The sequence below is a fragment of the Sturnus vulgaris genome, chromosome 1 (assembly GCF_052056855.1).
Source record: "Sturnus vulgaris isolate bStuVul1 chromosome 1, bStuVul1.hap1, whole genome shotgun sequence".
Lineage (NCBI taxonomy): Eukaryota > Metazoa > Chordata > Aves > Passeriformes > Sturnidae > Sturnus > Sturnus vulgaris.
Window position 1 is genome coordinate 136,563,364 of NC_142243.1, and position 21,457 is coordinate 136,584,820.

The following is a 21,457-nucleotide window of genomic DNA, read 5'->3' on the forward strand; positions in this document are numbered from 1 at the left end:
GTTAATTTGAGATTTAAAAATAAGTTTGCTCACTTTTAAGGTAGGCAAGTTTCTGTTTTACCATGTTAGTTTAGGGTAAGTCTTTTTATACTGATATGAGAAAAGCCTCTCTAACAAAATTGTACCAGTAGGAGCATGTAAGAACATTTTAAATGGCTGTGGACAGTTCGGCAATGGGAACACTTTCAGCGGTCTCTGGCGGCTGAAGGACAATATAAATGGCTGAAGGAAGACTGATCTGTCACATCAGGGGCTGTTTAACAACATTCACACTTTGAACTTGACTAAGCAGAGTTTGGAGCTTCTGCTTCTTTGCTGGGTTGGAACTGTGTGAAGTCACCTTTCTGATATCTCTGGTCACATTTGTGCCTTCTCTCTGCTGCAGCTCCTCACAAGCCACCCACAGCTGTATAATGGCCCCAAATCTTGCCTGTAGAGAAAGGGGAAAAAAAACCAAAACAAACCACACCAAAACCCTAAGAAAAATAGGAACAAACTATGTGGTTCCCTAAAACCAGCAAACCAAAATAGTTGCCTTTTGTGTACAGTTTCTGCTTTCTTCAGATAATGTTGTGCATTACAATGACAGGCAGTTTCACACAAGTTAGCTAGCGATAGAGCAATTTACAATCTGATCTTTTTCACTCAGCATTTCTATTCTGAGTTAAGACAAATGGGGTTAGCTGCCAAAATGAAACAGCTGTAGTTTGTTCTCAAGTGCATGTTTTTTCCACTGTCACCTGCAAGCCTCCTCTTTTCCCAAGCCCTTCACTGCAGACTGACAGCAGAGAAGCATTTCAGCGCACGTTCCCATAGCTGTGATCCCTGAAGTACGCTCTGTTTCCCAGCACTGTGTTTTCCAAGAGCTGATCTTTTCCCCTGCACTGGGCACTCGTGAGGACTCATCTGGAGTTGTGGGCTCAGTTCTGGGCCCTCAGTTCAGGAAGGACAGTGAGGAGCTGGAGCGTGTCCGGAGCAGGAGAGCGGGGCTGGGAAGGTCCGGAGCACAAGCGCCGTGCGGGGCAGCGGAGGGAGCTGGGGGCGCTCAGCCTGGAGCAAAGGAGGCTCGGGGGTGACCTGAGCGCTCCGGACAGCGCTGAAAGGAGGCTGAACCCGGGGGGGTCGGGCTCTTCTCACAGCCAACAGGTGACAGCACAAGAAGACATCGCCCCAGGCTGTGCCAGGGGAGGTTTAGGTTGGGTATTAGGAGGAATTTCTTCACTGGAGGAGTGATTAAACACTGGAATAGTTTGCCCATGCCCAGAGGGGTGGTGGAGTCGACAGCCCCAGAGGTGCTTAAGGATAGGCTGGATGTGGCACTCAGTGGCACAGTCTGGTTTAAATGGTGGTGTTCTACGTAGAGGTGAACTCGATGATCCTACAGGACTTTTCCAGTCTAAATGTTTCCTTGACCCTATGTTTCTGTAATCTGAGGAAAATCTGCTGGCCGCAGCAAGAACAAACACACACTTTCAAACCCGACCACCCCTAAGGGCAGAATCGTACAATGCCTTCTTGACACGGGGCCGCCCTGAGCCACATGTGGTTTTCACACCAATTCCCTAATCAAACCCAGATTAATCAGAAGTGACCCGAGCCCTCAGGCAGCCGGTGGCCTGAGGTGTCCGTGCCGACAGCACACTCGGGCGAGCCCCGGCAGCGGGGTACGCAGGACAGCAGTGATGAGGCCGGTGCGAGCCTCGAACCTGCGGCCCCGGCGCCCCCGGCAGTCACTGCGCCGCCGCGTCACAGCGCCGCCTCCCGCCCCTCGTGCCCGGCGCTGCGGCGGCGTCAGCTGACCGCGGGTCACGTGACCCACCGGCGGGTGAGCGGGCGGCGGCGCCGGGGATGGAGCAGTGACGGTAACGGCGGGGCCGGGCCCGGCAGCGGACGGGGAGGGAAGGAGTGAAAGAAGGGAGGACGAGGGCTGGGCTACCCCGAGCGGCTACCGCAGCGCCCCGGCCTCTCTCGGCGCACGGCCTGCCCTGTCGCCGGGCCGCGCGGGGCCTGGCATGAAAGGCTGCGGCGGCCGAGCACGGCCGTACCGCGGCTCCCAGGGGCTCTGCCGGGCCGCGGGGCCGCCGCTCTGCCACTGCGGGGGGTGTTTACATCGGGGAGGGCGAAGGGAGAGCGCGGCCCGGGAAGCCCGAGCCGGCGGCTGCCGGGCTGTGGGAACTGACATGTAATCCCTGTGATCCGGGTCAGCGGCTCCGTGGGGAGCGAGGGCAGCGCCCCCCGCTCCCGGTGCCAGCCCCAGGTCGCCCCCGCACAGGCGTGGGGACTCCTCACGGCACAATCTCGCCGGCTTCCTCGTTGTGGCCGCTTCTGTTTATGAAACGTGGAGGCCAGGGGGCTGAAGTGATTTCTGAAAGCGAGCTTCAAGAAGTGGCACCTTGGAGATTTAGTACTAAGTCGCGTCAGTAAATTTACTATTGAGATAGATAGAAGTAATTGTCCTCTGCCGCTTCCCTGTTTTTTTTGTTTTTTTTTTTTTGAGAAGTGCAATGCCGTAGTTGAGATTGTCTTTTGACATCACTGTATGTTTTTCTGGGTACATCACTGAAAACACTTGTTTATAAGTTTTATTTTCGGTTGTAGTAATCTACATGAAAGATTTTTCTTTGGAAATCCATTTTCCCTATAATGTAGGGATGAAGCAGTGTACATTACAAAATAGTCCTGGTCATAGAGGTACATGGTGTGAACAAGCTACCCATTATTATTGTTTATTCTAGCTTTTATTTTGAACACTTGGTATTTCCAGTGGTTCTTTTCTTTAATTTGCTTGGTTTTCATTTTACAGTTGGTCTGTATGTATTTTTTGTCTGACCAGCATTTGTATCTGTTTTTCAAACCATTCTCTAGCACTTCTCCTTTCTTCACTTCTTGTTTGGTATTCTCCATTGTTCTGATTTCAACCCTCTTCATGTAAAACACTTAAAACTCTTCTGCCAAGCTTTTTGTTCCCTCATGTGCATTTGATAATACCTCAATTTTACCAGAAATGGGAAAAAATCTTCCTTCCCATGACTATTAGAAATGGAACAGAGCTTCAGGAAAACCAGTCACATAGAAAAAAACGTTGTAGGAGGAAGGGAAGTCTGGTGACTTAATGATTAATGGGAACTACAACTGTTCCTCTTGTGCCACTTCTGGACACTTTATAAATATTCTTTAGAAAGTTTGTGGAAAACATGAGAATGCAATGTTCCCTGTGTCCAGCTGAGTAGGATTCTAGATTTCTGTGTTATTGCTCTTCTTTTACTTAAGTGTTTGAAAGTTGCTGCTGCCACCACCTAGTTTGTTTATCCAACATGTATTCCACAACTTTTTCTAGTCCTAGTCTAGTCAAATCCAGACAAAAGCAGTTTAAAGCTTCAACACTTTGAGAGGTGAAGTTTGCTGTAAACATGGCTGTGCCTTTTATAGGGCCAGAGTTCAGTGGGGTGTAGGAAAACCTCTCCTGCACTAAGTCTAGCACGCATTAAGGAAGATGATGCATCATAGTAGTCTGAACAAGAGGAGATTTTGTTTTATTCCAAATCATTGATAATTAGTAGACACTAAGTAAAGAAGCCCTGTGGCACAGTGGTAACTGATGTTGTGTGTCTGGTGTCTTGTGAATATTCTGATTTTTCGTTTACCTGTACCTGCCTTGGCATTGTCTGTGCTTGGGTTTGTGGCCCTGCTGTGCTGTGCCTGGTGGTGCAGTGCCAGTGTCACAGAGTGTATGCTGTCAAGGGCCTCAGGAGCTGGGTGTCATCATCTCCTGCTGAAAACAAGACCCCTTAAGTCCGAGGGGGATGGCTGCTATGCCAGGCTGTGCTTCATGATAGTCATTTAATCGCTGGTAAGCTTCAGCTTTAGGCGTCCTGAGTAGCTGAGCAAAAGAATCAGCAACCAGGCCTTTATCTTACCTGGAATTTCAACACCCTTGATAAGTTACTACCTCTAGAATGACTACACAGATGAAGGACCTGTGTGTGTTGTTTTGGGCAAAGTTTGCTACCACATAGTAGTTCTAACAAATACAACATTTAATTTGTTCTCTCTCAAAAAATTTGAGTGCTGTAGTCTGTGCTGGTGAAATGTAGGTTAGTCTCTACTCATTCAAAGCTGCTACAGAATACATTGCAGATATCAAAATCTGACATTTAGATTCTTTCAAGGTACACTTTGATTTCTTTCTTCATTCCCTTATTAAAAACATCCAGTAACTCAACCAGCTGTTTCTGCTTCTTAGTCAAAAATGAACATATATACTTTTAACTTCCTGAGCTTGTCTGCAAAGTAAACCAACATCATTCGTATTTAGTACCAACACTTCCTTGGCTCATGCCAGTATGCCTAATCTTATTTGACAGTCTGAAGTGATAATAGATATGAAGACTAGAAAGTGTTCTCATTTTTGTTGAAATTTTTAGCTGCCAGGAGAAGCTTCTTTACTTGAAAAAATAAACTATATCTTATTGCATTTAAATAATTTAGACATTTACTTTAAAACACTGTCCTAATGTGAAAAGCAATTGGAAAAGGTATGGCAGAGTTGAAATTTGTTTGGTTTTTCTTATTTTTTCTCTGATGTTTTCAGAAAATGTCTGTTGTACAAATACTGGAAAATATATATAGTGTGAAAATATAATTTGGGTCCTGTTTTATTTAATTTATTTTCAGTTAGATTGTTTGCTTGTTATCTTTCTGTGAAATTACAGTTGAAAGGTGCTAATGTTGCAAACTCAGCCCACTTTAATGTACAGGATGGACAATTTAAAAAGGTTTTCCAGCTGTGTAAATGTGATTTGGAAGATAGGAAAAAAGAGAGTTTGAAAACACGGAATACTCCTGGTAAAATCTCTTACAGTGACTGGAACTGCATTGTAGTAATATGGAATGAAATGTTTTTCTTCAGGCAAAGCTTTGACTGCTGTATTAATGGCAGATATTTTTTTCTTCTTTCCCTTGCTTCCCTTCTGCTAGCATCTTGCCTTTATCCTCAGAATCAACAAACATCAAGATAAAGGCACAAAAATGACAGAATTTTGGCTGATTTCTGCTCCTGGGGAAAAAACCTGTCAACAGACATGGGAGAAGCTACATGCAGCAACTACAAAACATAACAATCTTTCTATCAATTCAAAGTTCAATATTCCGGACTTGAAGGTATGTAAACCCCATGTCATGTCCTAACAAGTGTGTTTGTTTTAAATCATCTTTGTTTCTCTAGATTAAAAGTTGCAGACGTTTTAGAGAGAACAGCTGACTTCTCTTGATGTTTATGTGTGCATCTAAGAAATAATTCAGACAATAGTTTTCTTTTTTTCTGAATTTCTAAGTTAGTTGTTCACTCTGTAAGTTTTCAAGACTCAGCAATCTGTGTTCTTTCAGCAAATAAAGCATTTTTTTTTGAGGGTGGTAGTCTTGATCTCATAGTGGTAGCAGTTACTTGGAGAAGCAAAATGGGAACTGATTATTGAAAGTTTCCTTTGACTGTTTTGTCAAATTATTTTAATTTTTTTCCTTCTGAATTTTCTGCTCCTTTTCTGTCTGAGATACAGTGAAAGGGCTCAAATTAAAATACAGGAATTGACCAAACAGCTGCTTTGCCTTTTCTCAGTCCAGAAGTAACATTCTTCCATTAGAGCAGTGGTTTATCTCTGGCTGAGCATTCCAGTGTGACCTGCCAATGTGTTGTGGAAAATGGAAAAAAAAACCTGTTTGAACTATTCAGTGAGAAGCAAACAGTAACAAAATCTGATAGTAGTTCATTTTGGTTTAATACAGTCATCAGGATATGGAAAAGTTATGAGCCAGTGCATTCATTTAGAAAGATCTTTCCTGATGCCTTGTTTCTTGAACAAGAATTTGGAGCTCATTTTAATGTAGTGAAAGCTCATCAAATCTTACAAAATTGAGCAAAGAAATGCCGTCAGTCTTTGTCTACAGAGTGGATCAAGTTCAGGTGGCAGAATACCTTTTTCTTCTCTCTGCTAAGGAATGAGCCCAGGGCACAAAGTGCTTCAGTATGCCTTTTAAGATCTTCCAACTGCCCTAACTTGTATTCACATTTGGACTGAGTTAGAATAGGGACTAGAACAAATGTCTGTCTCCTCCCAGGAGATCCTTGGACATGAGTCAGGATGACTTTCAAACTGTAGGATGCCTGGAGCATTTAGAGGAATTATTGCTGAAAACTGTTGGGGCCCATCAAGGTTAGAAACAATTCATTTTGCTTCTACTCTGCTTCCTAAAAGGGGCAGAAGCTGAATATACCTTGTCTATAGTGGGAAATCGTCTCGCTCTGTGGGCTTGGTGAAACTGTTTAAGCAATGAGATCCTTTAGTTAAAACTCATTGAAACAGTGGTTCAGTCTCTACTGAAAAGCAGTCTTATTGCTTAAGCACTTGCTTGTCCTGAGGCTTATAAGTGACTAGTGAAAATAAGCTTCCTTATTCTGCTTGTGGGGCATGGAAAGTCATTTGGCAGTGATGTTGCTTAAGTAATTGTCCTCCTTTTTGCTTCAAGGCTAAACAGAAAAGGAATAATACGAATTTGAGTGGTCACATATATATAAAATAGATGCTAGGCTACAAATATGTTAAATATTAATAGTGTCTTGGCTAGACGGAAGATTCATTTATGCCCTGTAATATTTCACCAAGAAATGTGTACTCTAGGTACACAAAATTAGGAAGAAAGCGTTTTCTGGAGGAGAAGGAAAGGAAGAGTGAAAGCTTGTAGACAAGCTAGATATTTTATTACCCAAGACTCTTGTTGGTCTGACTGCTGCAGTACTCTTGTATCATCAAACTTGTCAATGTCCAGGTTACCTCCAGTGGTGAGATTCCTGATCAGTGAAGCTTCACATGTGATCTAAAGTAGTGAATTAAATGCTGAAGCAACTGCCTTGTGAAAAATACAGCAAATTCATAGTGTAGACATTGTTTCAACGTGTTTTGGATGGCTAGATTGCAGAACTGAAATTGAGCACCAAATTAGTGAGTTAGATCTGATCCTGTGGTGCTTTGAGAAGGGATATCTAACAAATGAAACACAGTGTGACTTTGGTAAATCAAGATACCTGAAATCTTAGAGACCAGCATTTTATGTAGTTCTGCAGAGATACTTGCTGTGAGGTGTAGCTTTTACTAGCTGGTTAGCTGGTTTTATCTTTCTGTCTTTATATACATCTGCTAATGTATTTTGATCTTTGCTTCTAGGTTGGCACACTGGATGTTTTGGTTGGTTTGTCAGATGAGCTGGCTAAACTGGATGCGTTTGTGGAGAGGTAAAAGTTTATTTTTACTAGGATGCAAAGTATTAGAATAATAATGTGATGGTTTGCTGAGTCCTAATAATACACAGATTATTTTCAACATTTTTTATAGCAGTATTTTTTTGATCCTCTGCAGGCAGTGAGGAAGCTAAGATTTAAGAAAGCTAAGATGCAGTTTTTCACAGTATCTGTTATTGAAAAAAAGAAAAATAATCTGAACTTCTTATGGAATAGTTGAACATTATGCATTGATGGATGATGACTCCCCCTACAGTAATGCTGTGTGGTGCTGGGTCCTGAAGTATTGTTAAGGACTGAGACTGACAGGTGCAGGAAGTGGTGATGAAATGAAGTAAAAGCTTGCTCTTTTAGCAGGAGTACTGTTGACACACTTTGAGAAAGTAACCATGTAATTTCCTAATCCATAGAAATGCTTAAACAGTATAAATATTAAAATGCAAAACCTATTCATTCTGAAGAAACTAATGGCCTTTTGAAAGTGATTTTGAGCAAAAGTAGCAGAATTTCACATAACCAGGACTCAGGGAGCCATCTTCTCCATCTTCACCATCTCTTTCAAGGAAAGAAATCTTAATTAGATGTTTTATAATAGAAAAGGAAACTATTTGGCCTGGCACGTGTGAATAATATTATACATGGCTTTTCAGTTGGGAAGGCAGGTTTTGAGTGTCAGATTGCATTGTCAGGGTTGCCTTGTGTTTAATTTGGATTACTGTTGACTTCTAACTCTCAATCTATTTCAAGAAGGAGGTTAGAATTTTGCAAGTACAACAGATTTTAAAAAAACTTGCAATATAGTGACATTACACTTGAAGTGAATACTAATGCGAGGAAGCTAGCCTCTACTTGTTGAGAACTGGAGTAGCAACAGTAGAGATTTTAAATGAAGTTGTGGAATACTTCTGAGAGCTTGGTCGCCTTCAGATACTGAGCCCAGCTTGTGCTCTTAGAAAGTTTGGATGTAGAGCAGTCATCATCCTTGCTCGATCCAGTCACTTTTGATCCAATCTTGGGGAATTTAGAATCAGTTTTATGAATGGTATTTCTCAAATAGGTTTGGGGTTTTGTTGGGGTTGTTTGTTTGTTTGTTTATATATCTTTATCTTTTGTTTTTCAGTGTTGTAAAGAAGGTGGCTCAATATATGGCTGATGTTCTAGAAGACAGTAAAGATAAAGTTCAAGAGAATCTTCTGGCTAATGGAGGTAAAGTGTTAACCTTGATATCCTAAAACTGTAGAAGGGAAGGCAATGATGCTGAAACTTACTGAGGTACCAGGAAGGGAAGGGGGCTGCACCTGGGTCAGGGCAGCCCTCCGTGTCAATACAGGTGGGGAATGAATGGATTGAGAGCAGCCCTGCCGAGAAGGACTTGGGGGTGCCAGTGTGCATTTTACTTCAGAGCTGTACTTTTCTCTGAACCAGTATTTTATTTTCAAAGCCATTTAATAGAATTATCACAGCTTGTATTGGTGCAAGATAGGCTAGTAATAGTGGATAAGGGCTTGGAGTAGTGTCTTCTGTAGATAGCTGTACAAACCTGTCACTTCAGGTGAGTGACATAGTCATTCATACCTTTTTTGCCATCAATAAACTTCCCTTCTCCCACCCATTTTTCAAACAGAGCAAAAAGTAGTTGCTCTTGTCTGTAGTTCTCCAACCATCCTTGACTTGGTAGTAAATGTCATTTACACTGTACAGAGTGGAGAAACTAATATCTGAAGGCAGAGGTCAAGGATAATTTACAATTTGTTTATTTTCAAGTTTTTTAAGCAGAAGAGTCCACCCATGGGAAGGTCCAGTCTGTTACAGTTCTCTTCTGTTACAGCAGCTCTACATAGAATATAGTAGTCTTTTTATTGTCAATCTTAACGAAGTTCTTTAAAATTTTAGTTGACTTGGTCACCTATATAACAAGGTTCCAATGGGATATGGCCAAATACCCAATCAAGCAATCCTTGAAGAATATTTCAGAAATTATTGCAAAGGTAAGGTAACTTGTTTTATAAAACAACTTCCCTATTTGAACATGAAATATTTATGCACAAAACTTGCTCTCAAAGCAATTTGTCTGTTTTAGTCAGCTAACAATAACAGTGAACTTTGTAGCAGATAGTAACCACAAAAATAGATTAAGATGTGGCTAGGATTTGGAGAGTGCTAACTGAAAGGCCATCATGCTGTCTTTGCTGAATTTTTGTTTCCTAGGATCACTGAGCTAACAAATAAGTAGCCAGGAAATGATGTTTACATTTCAGTTTTGCTGTACTAGCATATTGTTTGTCTGATGTTCTGAAATCTGTGGGCTGTTAGCACTGAACCAGGGAACTTTTGTACATTCTGAAAGCCATGGCACTCAGTTGTGAGGGAAGAAATAAGCCTTGATTGTTACATGTAAAGAAAGCTCATTTGAGAGTTTTCCTTGTCTTTACTTTGGCAAAATGTTTCATATGCAGAGGGTACTTGATTGTGAGCCTGTACAGGGACCTCAGCAGTGACTGGCTGATTTAGACAGTGAGAGTGTTCTCTGTAGGCAATCCTTGCTTTAAGATCTTCCCAGCCTCTTCAGGCTGGTTTTTTCCCCCGTTCCCTGTTTCCTGTAATCTGCAGACTGGCTCTTGGAACTGCTTGCGTTACTAACTGGAAATACATAACTTGGAAAAAAGAGGCTGTTCTGAGTACCTGTAGAGGTAGTCTCTCGTGAAGGATGGTGTAGGGACTATAATGAAGTTGGGATGGGGGTAAGTGCTGTCGGACACTTGCTTAGTCATAACTGCAGATTCCTGAAACCATACATTAATTTTTTTTGCAGAGGTGACAAAATCTTAATATATGCTACCAAGCTGACTGAGAATGCAATGCAATTAGTACTTTCATTTTTTATATTTTCTTTGGGACTACCACTATATCTTGAATTTATTTCACAAATTACATTTAGTAAGTATTCCTGGAAAACATCTGCAGTGTGGCCTTTTGTTGAAGGATGACTGGCTGTCTTACAGATCTCAAGATTTGCACATTAAAAATATCTCACAGATATAAAAATCTTAATATATTACAATAGTACAAAATATTTGCTTCTTCAGAGGAAAGTACCAAGATGAAGCACTGAACTTCTTACAGCTATTATAGTACAGCACTTGTTTTTGTAGAAATTAAATTTGTTGAAAAGGAAACAGCGGACATGAAGAGCTATGCCCTTTACTGAAAATGATCAAAGATTCAGTGGATGTTATTCTGTGTCCTGGAGTTTGCTAGATAAATAATCTACTTCAACAAAGTTGTACTCTAGAACCTGAACTTTAACTGTCTTACATTCTTTGTCTACTTTAGAGACCTCATCGACCTATTAGGTTGGATAGTAAATGTAGAGAAACAGGTCTGCTGGAGTTCAGCCTGAGTCATCCTGTTGAGGGTTTCCATTTCTCTTCATGTGTTTGTATTCAGTAGGGATAACTTCAGGACACCTGTGTCATAAATCTGATTTCAAATAATTTATAAAATATTTTCAGCTGTGAGCCTTAGGTATGTGTCCATAAAGTAGAGAAGGAAGATGACTGAAGATGTCTTATGCTCTTATAGAAATGACCCCTAGGACATCACAGGACTTGAAGCAGTTTTGTCCCAAGGCAGAAAAGAGTCCTGACAATGATAAAATCTTCATGTAATTGTGTGCCAAAGTGAAGATACAGGAAAATTGATAGAGCTACATTAATTAAAATCTGTGAAGCCTCTTGACATGTTGATGTTAAATAATTTGAAAAGCTTGTCATGTCATGAATTACTACCTTTCCTGTGTGGTTTTATATCATCCTCACTCACTCAGGCAGCAGATTCTGATATCTGTCAAAATGAGTAATGGCAATTGCAATGGAGGGTTTGTCAGTTGAAAAAGAAATTACAGCAGTGCTAGAAATATTTAAAATAAAATTACATCTGCTGACACTATCCATTGGGTTTTTTCAGCTTTTAACTTTCAAAAGTTTTGTGACCACAGTGTCAGTACAGAAGACTTTGGAGATGGCATCTGTGCTATGTGAGAGCTGTCACTTAATCAAGTCATTCTTTGAATTTGAAATTAGTCATCAGGCTTATGCAAGGAGAAAACCTCAATGTTTTTAGTGCCCTAGTCCCACCTTTTCTGCAACCCAGGCATGCATTGAAGTGCAACTGCTCAGCTGTATGGCTACAACACACTCATGTACTGCCAACGACTACCTAAGTGGTTTAAGTATCTGGGATTCCTCTGTGTAAGTTAGACTGGCACTTTCCTTAGCAATACTGTGAGTCTGCCTCCTTTTGCAATGACTTTTGTGAACTATTCATCAATTCTACTCACAGAAGGAAGTTTGTATTGTTGCTTCATTTGGTAATTTTACAAAAATTTATTTTCAAGAGCTCTGTTGTGCATTGAGGTTTGTGGTTCTGTATTTTCTTAACATTCAGTAGGAAGCAAAGCAGGTTGTTTTTTACAATAAACTCAGTCAGTGCAGCTATAACAGGTTTTTGTCTAAGCAGTCATCTTTTAACAGACTAGTGACTCTGCAAATGAGAACAATTAGAGTATTGTCAATTAGGAAATGCTGAATGGAGCTGGTTTGTAAAGGCAGTATTTGGTATTGAAGGTTTTAGTTTTGCCATTAATAACGCTGAGTTAGACTTGTTGAAAGTCTTGATCTTGGAAAAGGCAGAGGGTTGTCAGTCTGGGGAAGAGCTGAAATGCACAAAGGTACTAGCTTAATATCTTCTGATTAATTTTCCCCTCATGATGTCTTCTAGATGTAAAAAAAAGGTGCTGATGTTACTTCTTGTAGTATTAAAAAGCTTTCGTGATGGTGTATGCCCTATGTGACCCCTGCTGAAATGTTCTGCGTGTTACTTTGCTGAAGTTGTATCAGTCAAAGGGTTTAAATAGCCTTAAGTACTCATCTGTTTAATTTTGTCATTTTCAGAGTATTTAAAGGATTTCTGTATCTGTAAAGGTGCAAGCTGTTAGTGTGTTGCCACATGAAACTAACAGAATGTTCAGGCTTTTTATAACTTCCTGCTACAGACAATCTAACTTAGGTGTGACCATAAATAAGGTCACTATTGAATTAAATGACTCGCTTTTAAGAGAGATTTATTTTGTGAAAACAAAATCATATCTGGATCTCCAAGCTGAAGTGTTTTATGCAAACAAAATATTTTGCCAGTGGTCTAAGTCCAAACTAAAGGGAGAGTCACTTTACAGTGTTCAGAAACCTGTCTCTGGGAATTTTTTCATGCTTGTGCCTCCAGGTACTGAAGTGAGGAGGCAGTGAAGAAGGCAGTAGGCAGCGTTATAATGCCAGACCAACACTGTGCCACGTTCTTTGTTACCCAGCTGTTACTGAGTGCACTGATTTTAAAACACTTCCTTGGATAGGCTACATGGCGGTAAGAGTATGATTGGCAGTTTAAGATGTACTAAAATGCTTAGTTTGTCTTGTATTTTTCCATTTACTGCCAAGTTAACTAGCTGGGAATGAATCATTTTTGGTAATCATGCTAATGAGGCCATTCTTCTCAAATCCATCCTCCAGGATTACTTGAGCAGCAGGGGCAAGCTGAACATAAGTTCTATTCTAGTTATTTAGACATAGTTTCTTTTCTTTTCATTTTCCAGGGAGTGAACCAGATTGACAATGATCTAAAAGCAAGAGCCTCAGCATACAATAATCTGAAAGGGAATCTTCAGAATCTGGAAAGAAAGAATGCGTAAGTTGTATTATTTTTTGCTAATGTAGCACAGGAACATTAAGCACGGAAACTTAGTAAAATGTGGAGTGATACTGGCTCCAAACTTAATGTATTTTTGAGGTGTTTTGTCAATCTTGAAGAGCAGCTGTCATAAAAGCACATTTATTACCAACAGTCTGGTTGGTATTAATTTACTTGTGACTGAAAAACAATTGAGAAATCACAGAAGCATGTACAAATAGCATAAATTGCTGCAGCTTTTGAGAGGAACTTGCTGTTAGTGGTGTGTAACCCTGCTACTTAGGTATCTTGTCTAAATATGCAAGTCTTTCCTTCACTCCAGCTTAACTGGTTTTCTTCCCTTGGAATTTACCAGCAGAGACAGCTGTTGTGTACACTCAGATAATAAATTAAACAAGGACTGTGTGTTGTCTTGTCACATACATGTGATGATTATCTGAAGTACAGTTGAGGTACAATAGTTCTTTTGTGCAAATGTGGTTGATTAATGTGCTTGAACCCTGCCATTACAGTGAATGGCACAAGCCTGCTGGCTGATTCAGAACCACGGGTCATGCCAATGACAATACGTGACAAGCTGTTTTAGGAATGAGACACAAGTTCTGTCCTAAGCCATGGCACTTTGTCAGCTGAACACCATTAAACCTCTCAGCATTCTTGGTCTTTTAGATGAAGAAATACACTGCTTAAAGTTTTTTTTTGATGTTCTGTACGTTGATCTGTACTAGGTTAGTTATAACTCTGAGGTTCTGTGTACTAGAGTCCACAGTTAATGGTTTTAATGGTTCTTGCAGTTCTAAATAACCTTTAAAAAGAAAAGTTGGCCGCTTAAGCGTGTGACGTATTTGGAATATGGAAATGACGCACAGCAGTGGAGCTACTGATAAAAATTTCAGTGACTTTGGAGAGTGAGATATAAAATGCATATAAGGACATTTTGTTTGCTCTGCTAATAGAAATTGTCTAGGTAAAATGTATTTTTGAGAATGCTACATTGTCAAGCACTGGAAACTGTTATCCAGACAAATTCAATTCTTAAACATGTAATTGTTCTGGCTGTCTTTGTTTCTCTGCAGGGGAAGCTTGCTAACCAGAAGTCTGGCTGATATTGTAAAGAAAGAGGACTTTGTACTTGATTCAGAATATTTGGTCACATTATTAGTGATTGTGCCGAAGTAAGTTTATTCATCCTAAGAGCAGAATACAATAAGAACTATAAATCAAATAATAGATCTCACAACCCTATAACACTGTAAGAATGACATCTGAATTTACTTGGGACTTTCCTGGATGAGCAAACAACTGTTAAGATGCTCAAGAGGGATGAATGTCTGTGCCTGTGTTCCTTTGTTCACAAAAACTCTTCATACAGACTGCTGAGTGCTCATGAATTTCTTGAAAAAACTGGAGATTAGATTTATGTCTTATCCAGTGTTTGCTATGACTACTCATGTTCCAGATGGTGTCCTTATGAAAATAAGTGCTGAGTAAAAACATGACTTGTTTTACATTAGAAGGCTTAATTATTAAATTATCCTGTTTAGGACTATGCCAGCTTTCACTTAGGGAGTGAACTCTTTACTGCTTTGCTATGCATGTTTTTAGATTGCCTGAACACTGATTTTTTTTTTTTTTTTTTTTTTTACTTACCTAAGTCTCTGCCATTGGAACCCTGCTTATGTTGTGTCAAAGGCTTGCTGGGGGAACAAGCTGTTCTTATTTGAAGCGTTTGAACAATAGAAACATCATGTTTTCTCCTGGCCAAGGAAAGTGGTGACACAGATGCCCTCAAAACTGTTGTAAAATGATAAAGTGGCCCTTGAGTGTCTTTCTGGAGCTGCAAGCAAAGAAAGCTTCTAATTTATGAAAAGCCCACTGGCTCTCTTTACCACGGGAACCATTAGAGTCTGTCACATGTCAAACTCTGGTGAAGGAAAAACAGTTTTGTGGTGGCTTTAGCAGAAAGCAGATGGTTAGAATATCTCAGCTGTTATTTTTCTTTGACTTGTTTTTGCTGTTGAAAGGGTGGAACATCTTCACAACCAGCTACAGGAAGGCAGGGCTTCCAAAATTCCCAGTTCTTCAGGCAAGTGAAGGACTCTAGGGAAATTGTTTATTATTGTGGAAGAAGTATTCCTCTGCTCAAAAAAGCAGAATTGCATGAGGAATTTTTGATTAACCTTAACAGTTAACCAAATTCCATTTGGTCCCCTGAGATCTGTACTTAATGATGATTTAATTTCATAGTTCTTTGATTTAAAAAGTTGCACTTGTAAACTGACATGGAGACTGAAAATGTTACTTTTGCTATCACTGTAGTTTACTTATCAATAATTATAAAAACAGCATGAGGAGAACTGAGAGTTTCTTGAGTCTTGTTTTTTTCTGACAACCTATACCTGAGATGGAAGATGTGATGATTAAATGTTTTTACCTTTAAGAAAAAAATTTGATCCATTCATCTCAGATTAAAAGTCTACATAAAAATAACCTGTGTATTTTCTAGGTTAAATTACAATGACTGGGTTAAACAGTATGAAACACTAGCAGAAATGGTTGTACCACGTTCCAGCAAGTAAGTTGTTAAATGCTAAATCTCATATTTGCATGTGCTGTGTTTCAGGAGTGTTCTTTATCTAGAAGGACTTTGAATTTTAAAGATTGGTCAAAAACTTGTCAATATGTCTAGCTTTATAGCTTTATCTGATCAAATAATTGAGGAAAGATTCAAATGAACTCTAGGGTTAACAAAATTATCAAACTTACCTTATGGGAGCAGAGTAAGAGAATTGAAAAGTTAGTCTAGTTCTGGTCAGATATATTCAGCTTCTAGCTGGAATGTGATGGAGATAAGCAGGAAATGCTCGCTGCTGGCTGCTGGCCTGTAAGCTTTGGGTCTGTATTCACAGGACTTAAAACAAGTTGTATGAACTCTTCGAAAACTTCCAAAGAATGGAGAACAGGAAGCGTGAATGGTTTTGTTGTGTACAAAGAAGGGTAGCTTGTCTCTTTGTGTCCCTGGTATCAAGCTGGTGCTAGGTGCTGTGGTGGGCAAGATAAAGCCACTTTAGCAACCTTGTAACCACATCAAAGATAAAGTCCACATGTAGCACAAAGCATTGGTTTGTGGTTAATTTTAACTGACAGACTGAGGTTTTGATCCGGCAAATCTGATACTACCTGTTCTGTGCCAGTTAAAAAATCTGAACTTGCCCTGGATAGCTTCACATCTGGAAGACCTGCTGGTAGTTCTTACTTAATTATTGGGAAACCATGGCCTAGGGCTAGTTTAAGAAAAGGCAGCTTGTTAAACTGTTGGATAATGCTTGTGTTGAAGACAGTATAATGTTGAGGAACAGTCTAAATCTGTTCAAGCTTTCCTTTCCCTAAGGTAAAACCTCAAAATAAACAATATTATTTTTAATTATAAAACAGTAAATCTAGGGGTCATCTTTGCAGCCTAAGAAACATTTTATTTTGCCAACCTGTATCTTTTTAATTTGTGTACTTTTCTATTTTATATCCATTTCAGTTTTCTTTAAAACACACATTTCTAATAAATCTGTAGTCCAAACATTTCGGTACTAAACCAGCTTCAGTTGCTTTTTTTGTTAAATAGTTTTTAATTTCAATGAATATTGTATGAAGTGGTTTTGTATGATGAAGTCTCTGAATGTGAACTGTAAGCTGCCATCATTTATGAAGGGAGCAATTAAGAGCAGTCAGTTACATTCTGTATGAGGTGCTTAACTTGGGAGCTAAATCCTGTTTAATTATCTACATTTATGTCTTGCCTTGTAGCAGTAAAGTACATGTGGTACTGTGTGGCTGATCTGTGCTGATTTGAACCTGATTAATTCTGACGCTTGGTTTATTTTCTTTCTGTGTAGTGTACTCTTTGAGGACCAAGACAGCTACCTTTGTAATGTCACCTTGTTCAGGAAGGCAGTGGATGACTTCAAGCACAAAGCCAGAGAATACAAGTAAGGTTTATTTTGTGTGCATTCTGTCTCTTATGCTTTGAAGGATCTCTAGATAGGCACTTCTGATTTTATGCACTTCCAAATGCAGATTTATGGTCCGTGACTTCCAGTACAATGAAGAAGAGATGAAAGCCGATAAAGAAGAAATGAATAGACTGTCAACTGACAAGAAGAAGCAGTTTGTAAGTCTTAATAAACTGGTCATTATAGAAATGTGAGACATCTAAGACTTGTTATTGCTGCATAAAAATTTCATGAAGTTGTGATTCAGAGAAGGCATTGTAGGGATGACATGATGTAGCCAGCCTGCCACCCAGCTAATCTGCTCTGGGATAATTGAATTTCCTGCAACACAAGTGTCCCTCACTGCATTGAACCAAGGGCTGGTATTGTAGCTCATAATGTTTGAAGTTTGAAAATGGACAAGTGTTTGAATTACGTAATCAGATATTACTAAAAGGATCTTTAATATAGTTAGATCATGACAACTGAGATGGGGAACTGAAGAGACAATGGGAAGTCTCATTAAATGTCTCTTTACTTTGTATCAAAACACTCTTGAGCCATTATGTCCATAGTGAACTCAGTCTTTAACTTGACTTTTATTATCATGGTACAGATATTGAGTAGCTGCTAAAACAAGCATAATGGGCTGAGTCTTTTTCTGATGTTTGAATAGCTTGTTATTTTAACCCTCTTCTCTTTCACAGGGACCTCTGGTTCGGTGGCTGAAAGTTAATTTCAGTGAAGCTTTCATTGCATGGATTCATGTGAAAGCGTTACGTGTTTTTGTTGAATCTGTTTTAAGGTAATGAGGCAGATTTGAATAGTGATTTTCTTCCTAGACTTGGTAAGAATTTACATCTAGCTTGGGCTTACCAAACTGAAGCATATGAATGCTGCTCTTCTGGGAAGGAGGAAGCAAAAAGTAGGGCAGTAAGAATAGCTGGTGGCAGTAGCTCTTGTTGGCAGTTGTGACATATTTGAGGTAGATAATTGTGTATCTTCCCCTTGGATAGTCTTCACCATTGCTTTAGGAGTTACAGATACTCTGTACATAGCAGGGAGACCTATTTGCTGGTTTTTAGGTTACTTTATGAGCTGCTTGTAACAAGAACTAACTACATTTCTATTTAAATGGAAAATTTAAATAGTTCAGAATAAAAGCTTTTTGGGCTTTCAGTAGCATAGTTTGGCATCATGAAATGTAGGCTTTTTCTTTAAAACATGCCTTTTGTAGTCTGAACTTTTCAGAATTAAACCTCTCAATATTCCAACTAGAAAATTTATATGCTTTTTTTCTTCATACTATCCACAAGTATTGTTACTAGTCAAGTACAGCTGTAGTTGTATAGCTTTCCTGCAAAGGAAAGACCTTTATTTTTTATAGTTGAAGACATTCCTAACATGGTCAGCAAAGGGCAAGGTGTTTTTAGCCTTTTGGATAAGTTGTCATAATGGAGAAAAGCAGAGGAGAAAAAACAAATCACATGAACTTGCATTCATGCTGCTTATTGTGAAGACCAAAGTTGAGCAAAGAAGAAAGCTGAAGTTGATTGGAATGTTGGCAGCTGTTTCCATACTCCTAGAAAGGAGGATTAAGTAGAAATGACATTGTTCACCAAGTCTCATATGCAAAGTAAACTGATAGTGTTCAAAATTTAATCTGACTCCTCGGTAATGTTGAGAATTATACTAAATACTCAAGGATTTAAAATTATTTTAAAATATTTAGGCTTCTGTTTTGTTATTTTAAACTTGAAGTTCTACTTTTTTGATGCCTTATGAATTGTAGACACAGAATGGTTTTGCAAAAGTGGAAATGAGCAGAATTTCCTCTTCAGCAATAGGATTCTTTCTTAAAATAAAATTCTGCTTTGATTTATGAAAGAAGGTTTATTTCAGCATTTCCATAGTTTTCTACTTGACTTCCTCAGGTATGGTTTGCCAGTTAACTTCCAGGCAATGCTGCTTCAGCCTAATAAGAAAACAATGAAGAAACTGAGGGAAGTTCTGTATGACTTATACAAACATCTTGACAGCAGTGCAGCAGCTATCATTGATGTAAGTACTTTTTAACTGCTCCTAATATGTTTAAACAAAGCAAAAAGTCTACTGGCATCATTAAAAGGCTATACCTTTCCATATTCTTCATTTTCTCACAGTACAGAGGATTTTTCCTTAAAAAATGCTGCTTCTGTTTTACACTTTTGCAAGGCAGATGGTATTTAAAGTTGCAACCAATATATTTGAAGAGCTGTCTGGTTCAAAAGGCACATGTAATTTCTTCTTACTGCATTTTTTCCTACTACTGATGGAAAGATACAGACTGCAAGTTAGCATAGTAGTCCTCTGGTGAAGAAGGCTGAATCATTATCAAAATGGAATCAGCCTTTCCATCTAAAGAGGTCTCATTTTCATGTGAGAAACTGGTTTGTTGGGAGGCTTATTCTACTAATTTGCTTTGTCTTGAAAAGCAATGATTTTCATAGTTAAAGGTTAACTAAATATGCCACGAGTTTAGCTGAACTAAAAAATATTCTTAACATTATATTGAATGTAATGCATTTCCAGGCCATTTTGTGGAAAGAGGATGTGAGACAGTTTAGGTGAAAAATCAAAGATGCTGAACTTAGGTAACTTTCTGGATCATTCAGTACCCTATAACATTCTTATCAGAAACTGAGAGTGTTTGAGTGTAGTAATGATGTGATGTGTTTAGTATAGCAATGGATGTGAATTATTGATACAGAGCTACTTAGATTGTGAGAAAGCACTTTGTATTTACTTTTGGAAGATACTGTTAGTCGTTTGTCGAAGTTGTAACTTTACCTGCTATTTAAACAGTCACTTGAGCATGAAAATTTAAGCTTGAAGTCTTACCTCGTCTGTTTGCTTCTGAAACATATGAATGTTTCATCTACTTCTTAATAGGAGTCTGAATTGTAAGATTATAACTGGTTTCAAAACTTTATTTGCAGGCAACTATGGATATTCCAGGTTTAAACCTCAGCCAACAGGAGTACTACCCATATGTGTACTACAAGATCGATTGTAATTTGCTGGAATTCAAGTAAAAGTTCCCTAACATGACAATCTTCTCAGTGTTGATGTAAACAAACAGAAGTGAGGTTGAAGTATAATAATACTTTTAACATTCTACTAATTATATGCTTGCTTCTTATGTTAGGTGAATTGAATACACCGTGGTCCATCTCTAGACATTTTCTTTTTAAAGAACAGTGTAGGTAACCAGCTTTTAATCGACTATGTCTGTAAATGTATATTGAGAGAATTGAAGTATTTATAAACAGAGTGATTTATTTAAGGAAAAGCTTATCCCTCTTTCATATGGTGGTCTGTGTTAATTCCATCTACTGTTGTTTATAAAAAAAAACTTGTTTACAGAAGACTAGTGTAAATGTTCATGGCCATTTTGTTCGTTTGATTTAGTAGATACAACTGTGTTAACATTGTTGAACTGTGATGTAAAGTATGTAAAATTGGTATGAAATCGTGCTTTCTGAATGGTTTAAAATTACAATTGATGCACTGTAAACACAGGGAAAATAAACTTACCTGTGCAAATGTGTCACTTTCTTGTACCACATAAAATTGCAGATACTTGTGTCTAAACTGAAGCAATGTGTTAAGTCTTTAATAGTGCTGCATCCTGCATGGGACTGGTACAGAAATGCAATTCACTTCAGCACAAGCACTTTTAAGGGATGCAGGAATTAATTTTGCTTTGTGGAGAAGTGCTGCAGTATGTTGTTTGGCCACCACACATATGTATGAATGTTTTTCAAGTTTATATCTTTGTGACTAAAGAAAATATGTGAGACAATTGTCGGGAAGATGATGACAAACTGGGATAATAACAAGCTAGACTGAGCTAGGATTTTGATAATTCTTTGTTCTTTTCAGTTAGTTGAAGCTTGAGACTGTTTTATGGCTTTGAATGCTGTGCTATTAGATGTTCACCCTTTTTTTGCAACATCTGTTGTACCACACAGGGAATATGATGGCTTCCTTTTAATGTAGATGGAGAGGAGTTATTTCAGTAACAGCTATTACAAGTATTCTACCTGTCTGGGTAGCTAAATATGCTGTAAAAGCTGCAGTACTGTTTAAAACTGACTTGAATCAAGAGTGAGACTGGAGGAGTGCTGATTTGCCAAATTAGTACTTGATGTACTGTAACCACTGTTTTCTCATTTAGTCCCTAACTGAAAATATCAGTACTGTGTTTCCAGTAATTCAGAGCTTTGGGATCAGCTGTGGGATCTCTAATCAGCACCTTTGAGGAATTGGCTATCTTTGTAAGCCTATATATTGATATCTCTAATTATTAAATGGGAAGTCCAGCTTTTGAATGCAGGAGTTGCATCTACTGATTTTGATGGAGTTTGACATCTCTAAAATTAGCTGTGTAAATTTA

General features: G+C 38.9%; 1 protein-coding gene across 1 annotated transcript; it reads left to right on the plus strand.

The window, feature by feature from the left end:
- Positions 1–1,732: 1,732 nt before the first annotated feature.
- Positions 1,733–20,657, plus strand: ATP6V1C1 (ATPase H+ transporting V1 subunit C1). The gene is made up of 13 exons (XM_014879366.2): positions 1,733–1,862; positions 4,978–5,160; positions 7,218–7,285; positions 8,412–8,497; positions 9,185–9,279; positions 12,939–13,030; positions 14,110–14,208; positions 15,540–15,608; positions 16,924–17,016; positions 17,105–17,198; positions 17,727–17,824; positions 18,954–19,080; positions 19,998–20,657. Exons 2-13 carry the CDS (start codon positions 5,029–5,031, stop codon positions 20,091–20,093), a joined length of 1,149 nt encoding a protein of 382 aa, XP_014734852.1. The 5' UTR covers positions 1,733–1,862; positions 4,978–5,028; the 3' UTR covers positions 20,094–20,657.
- The last annotated feature ends 800 nt before the right edge of the window (positions 20,658–21,457 follow it).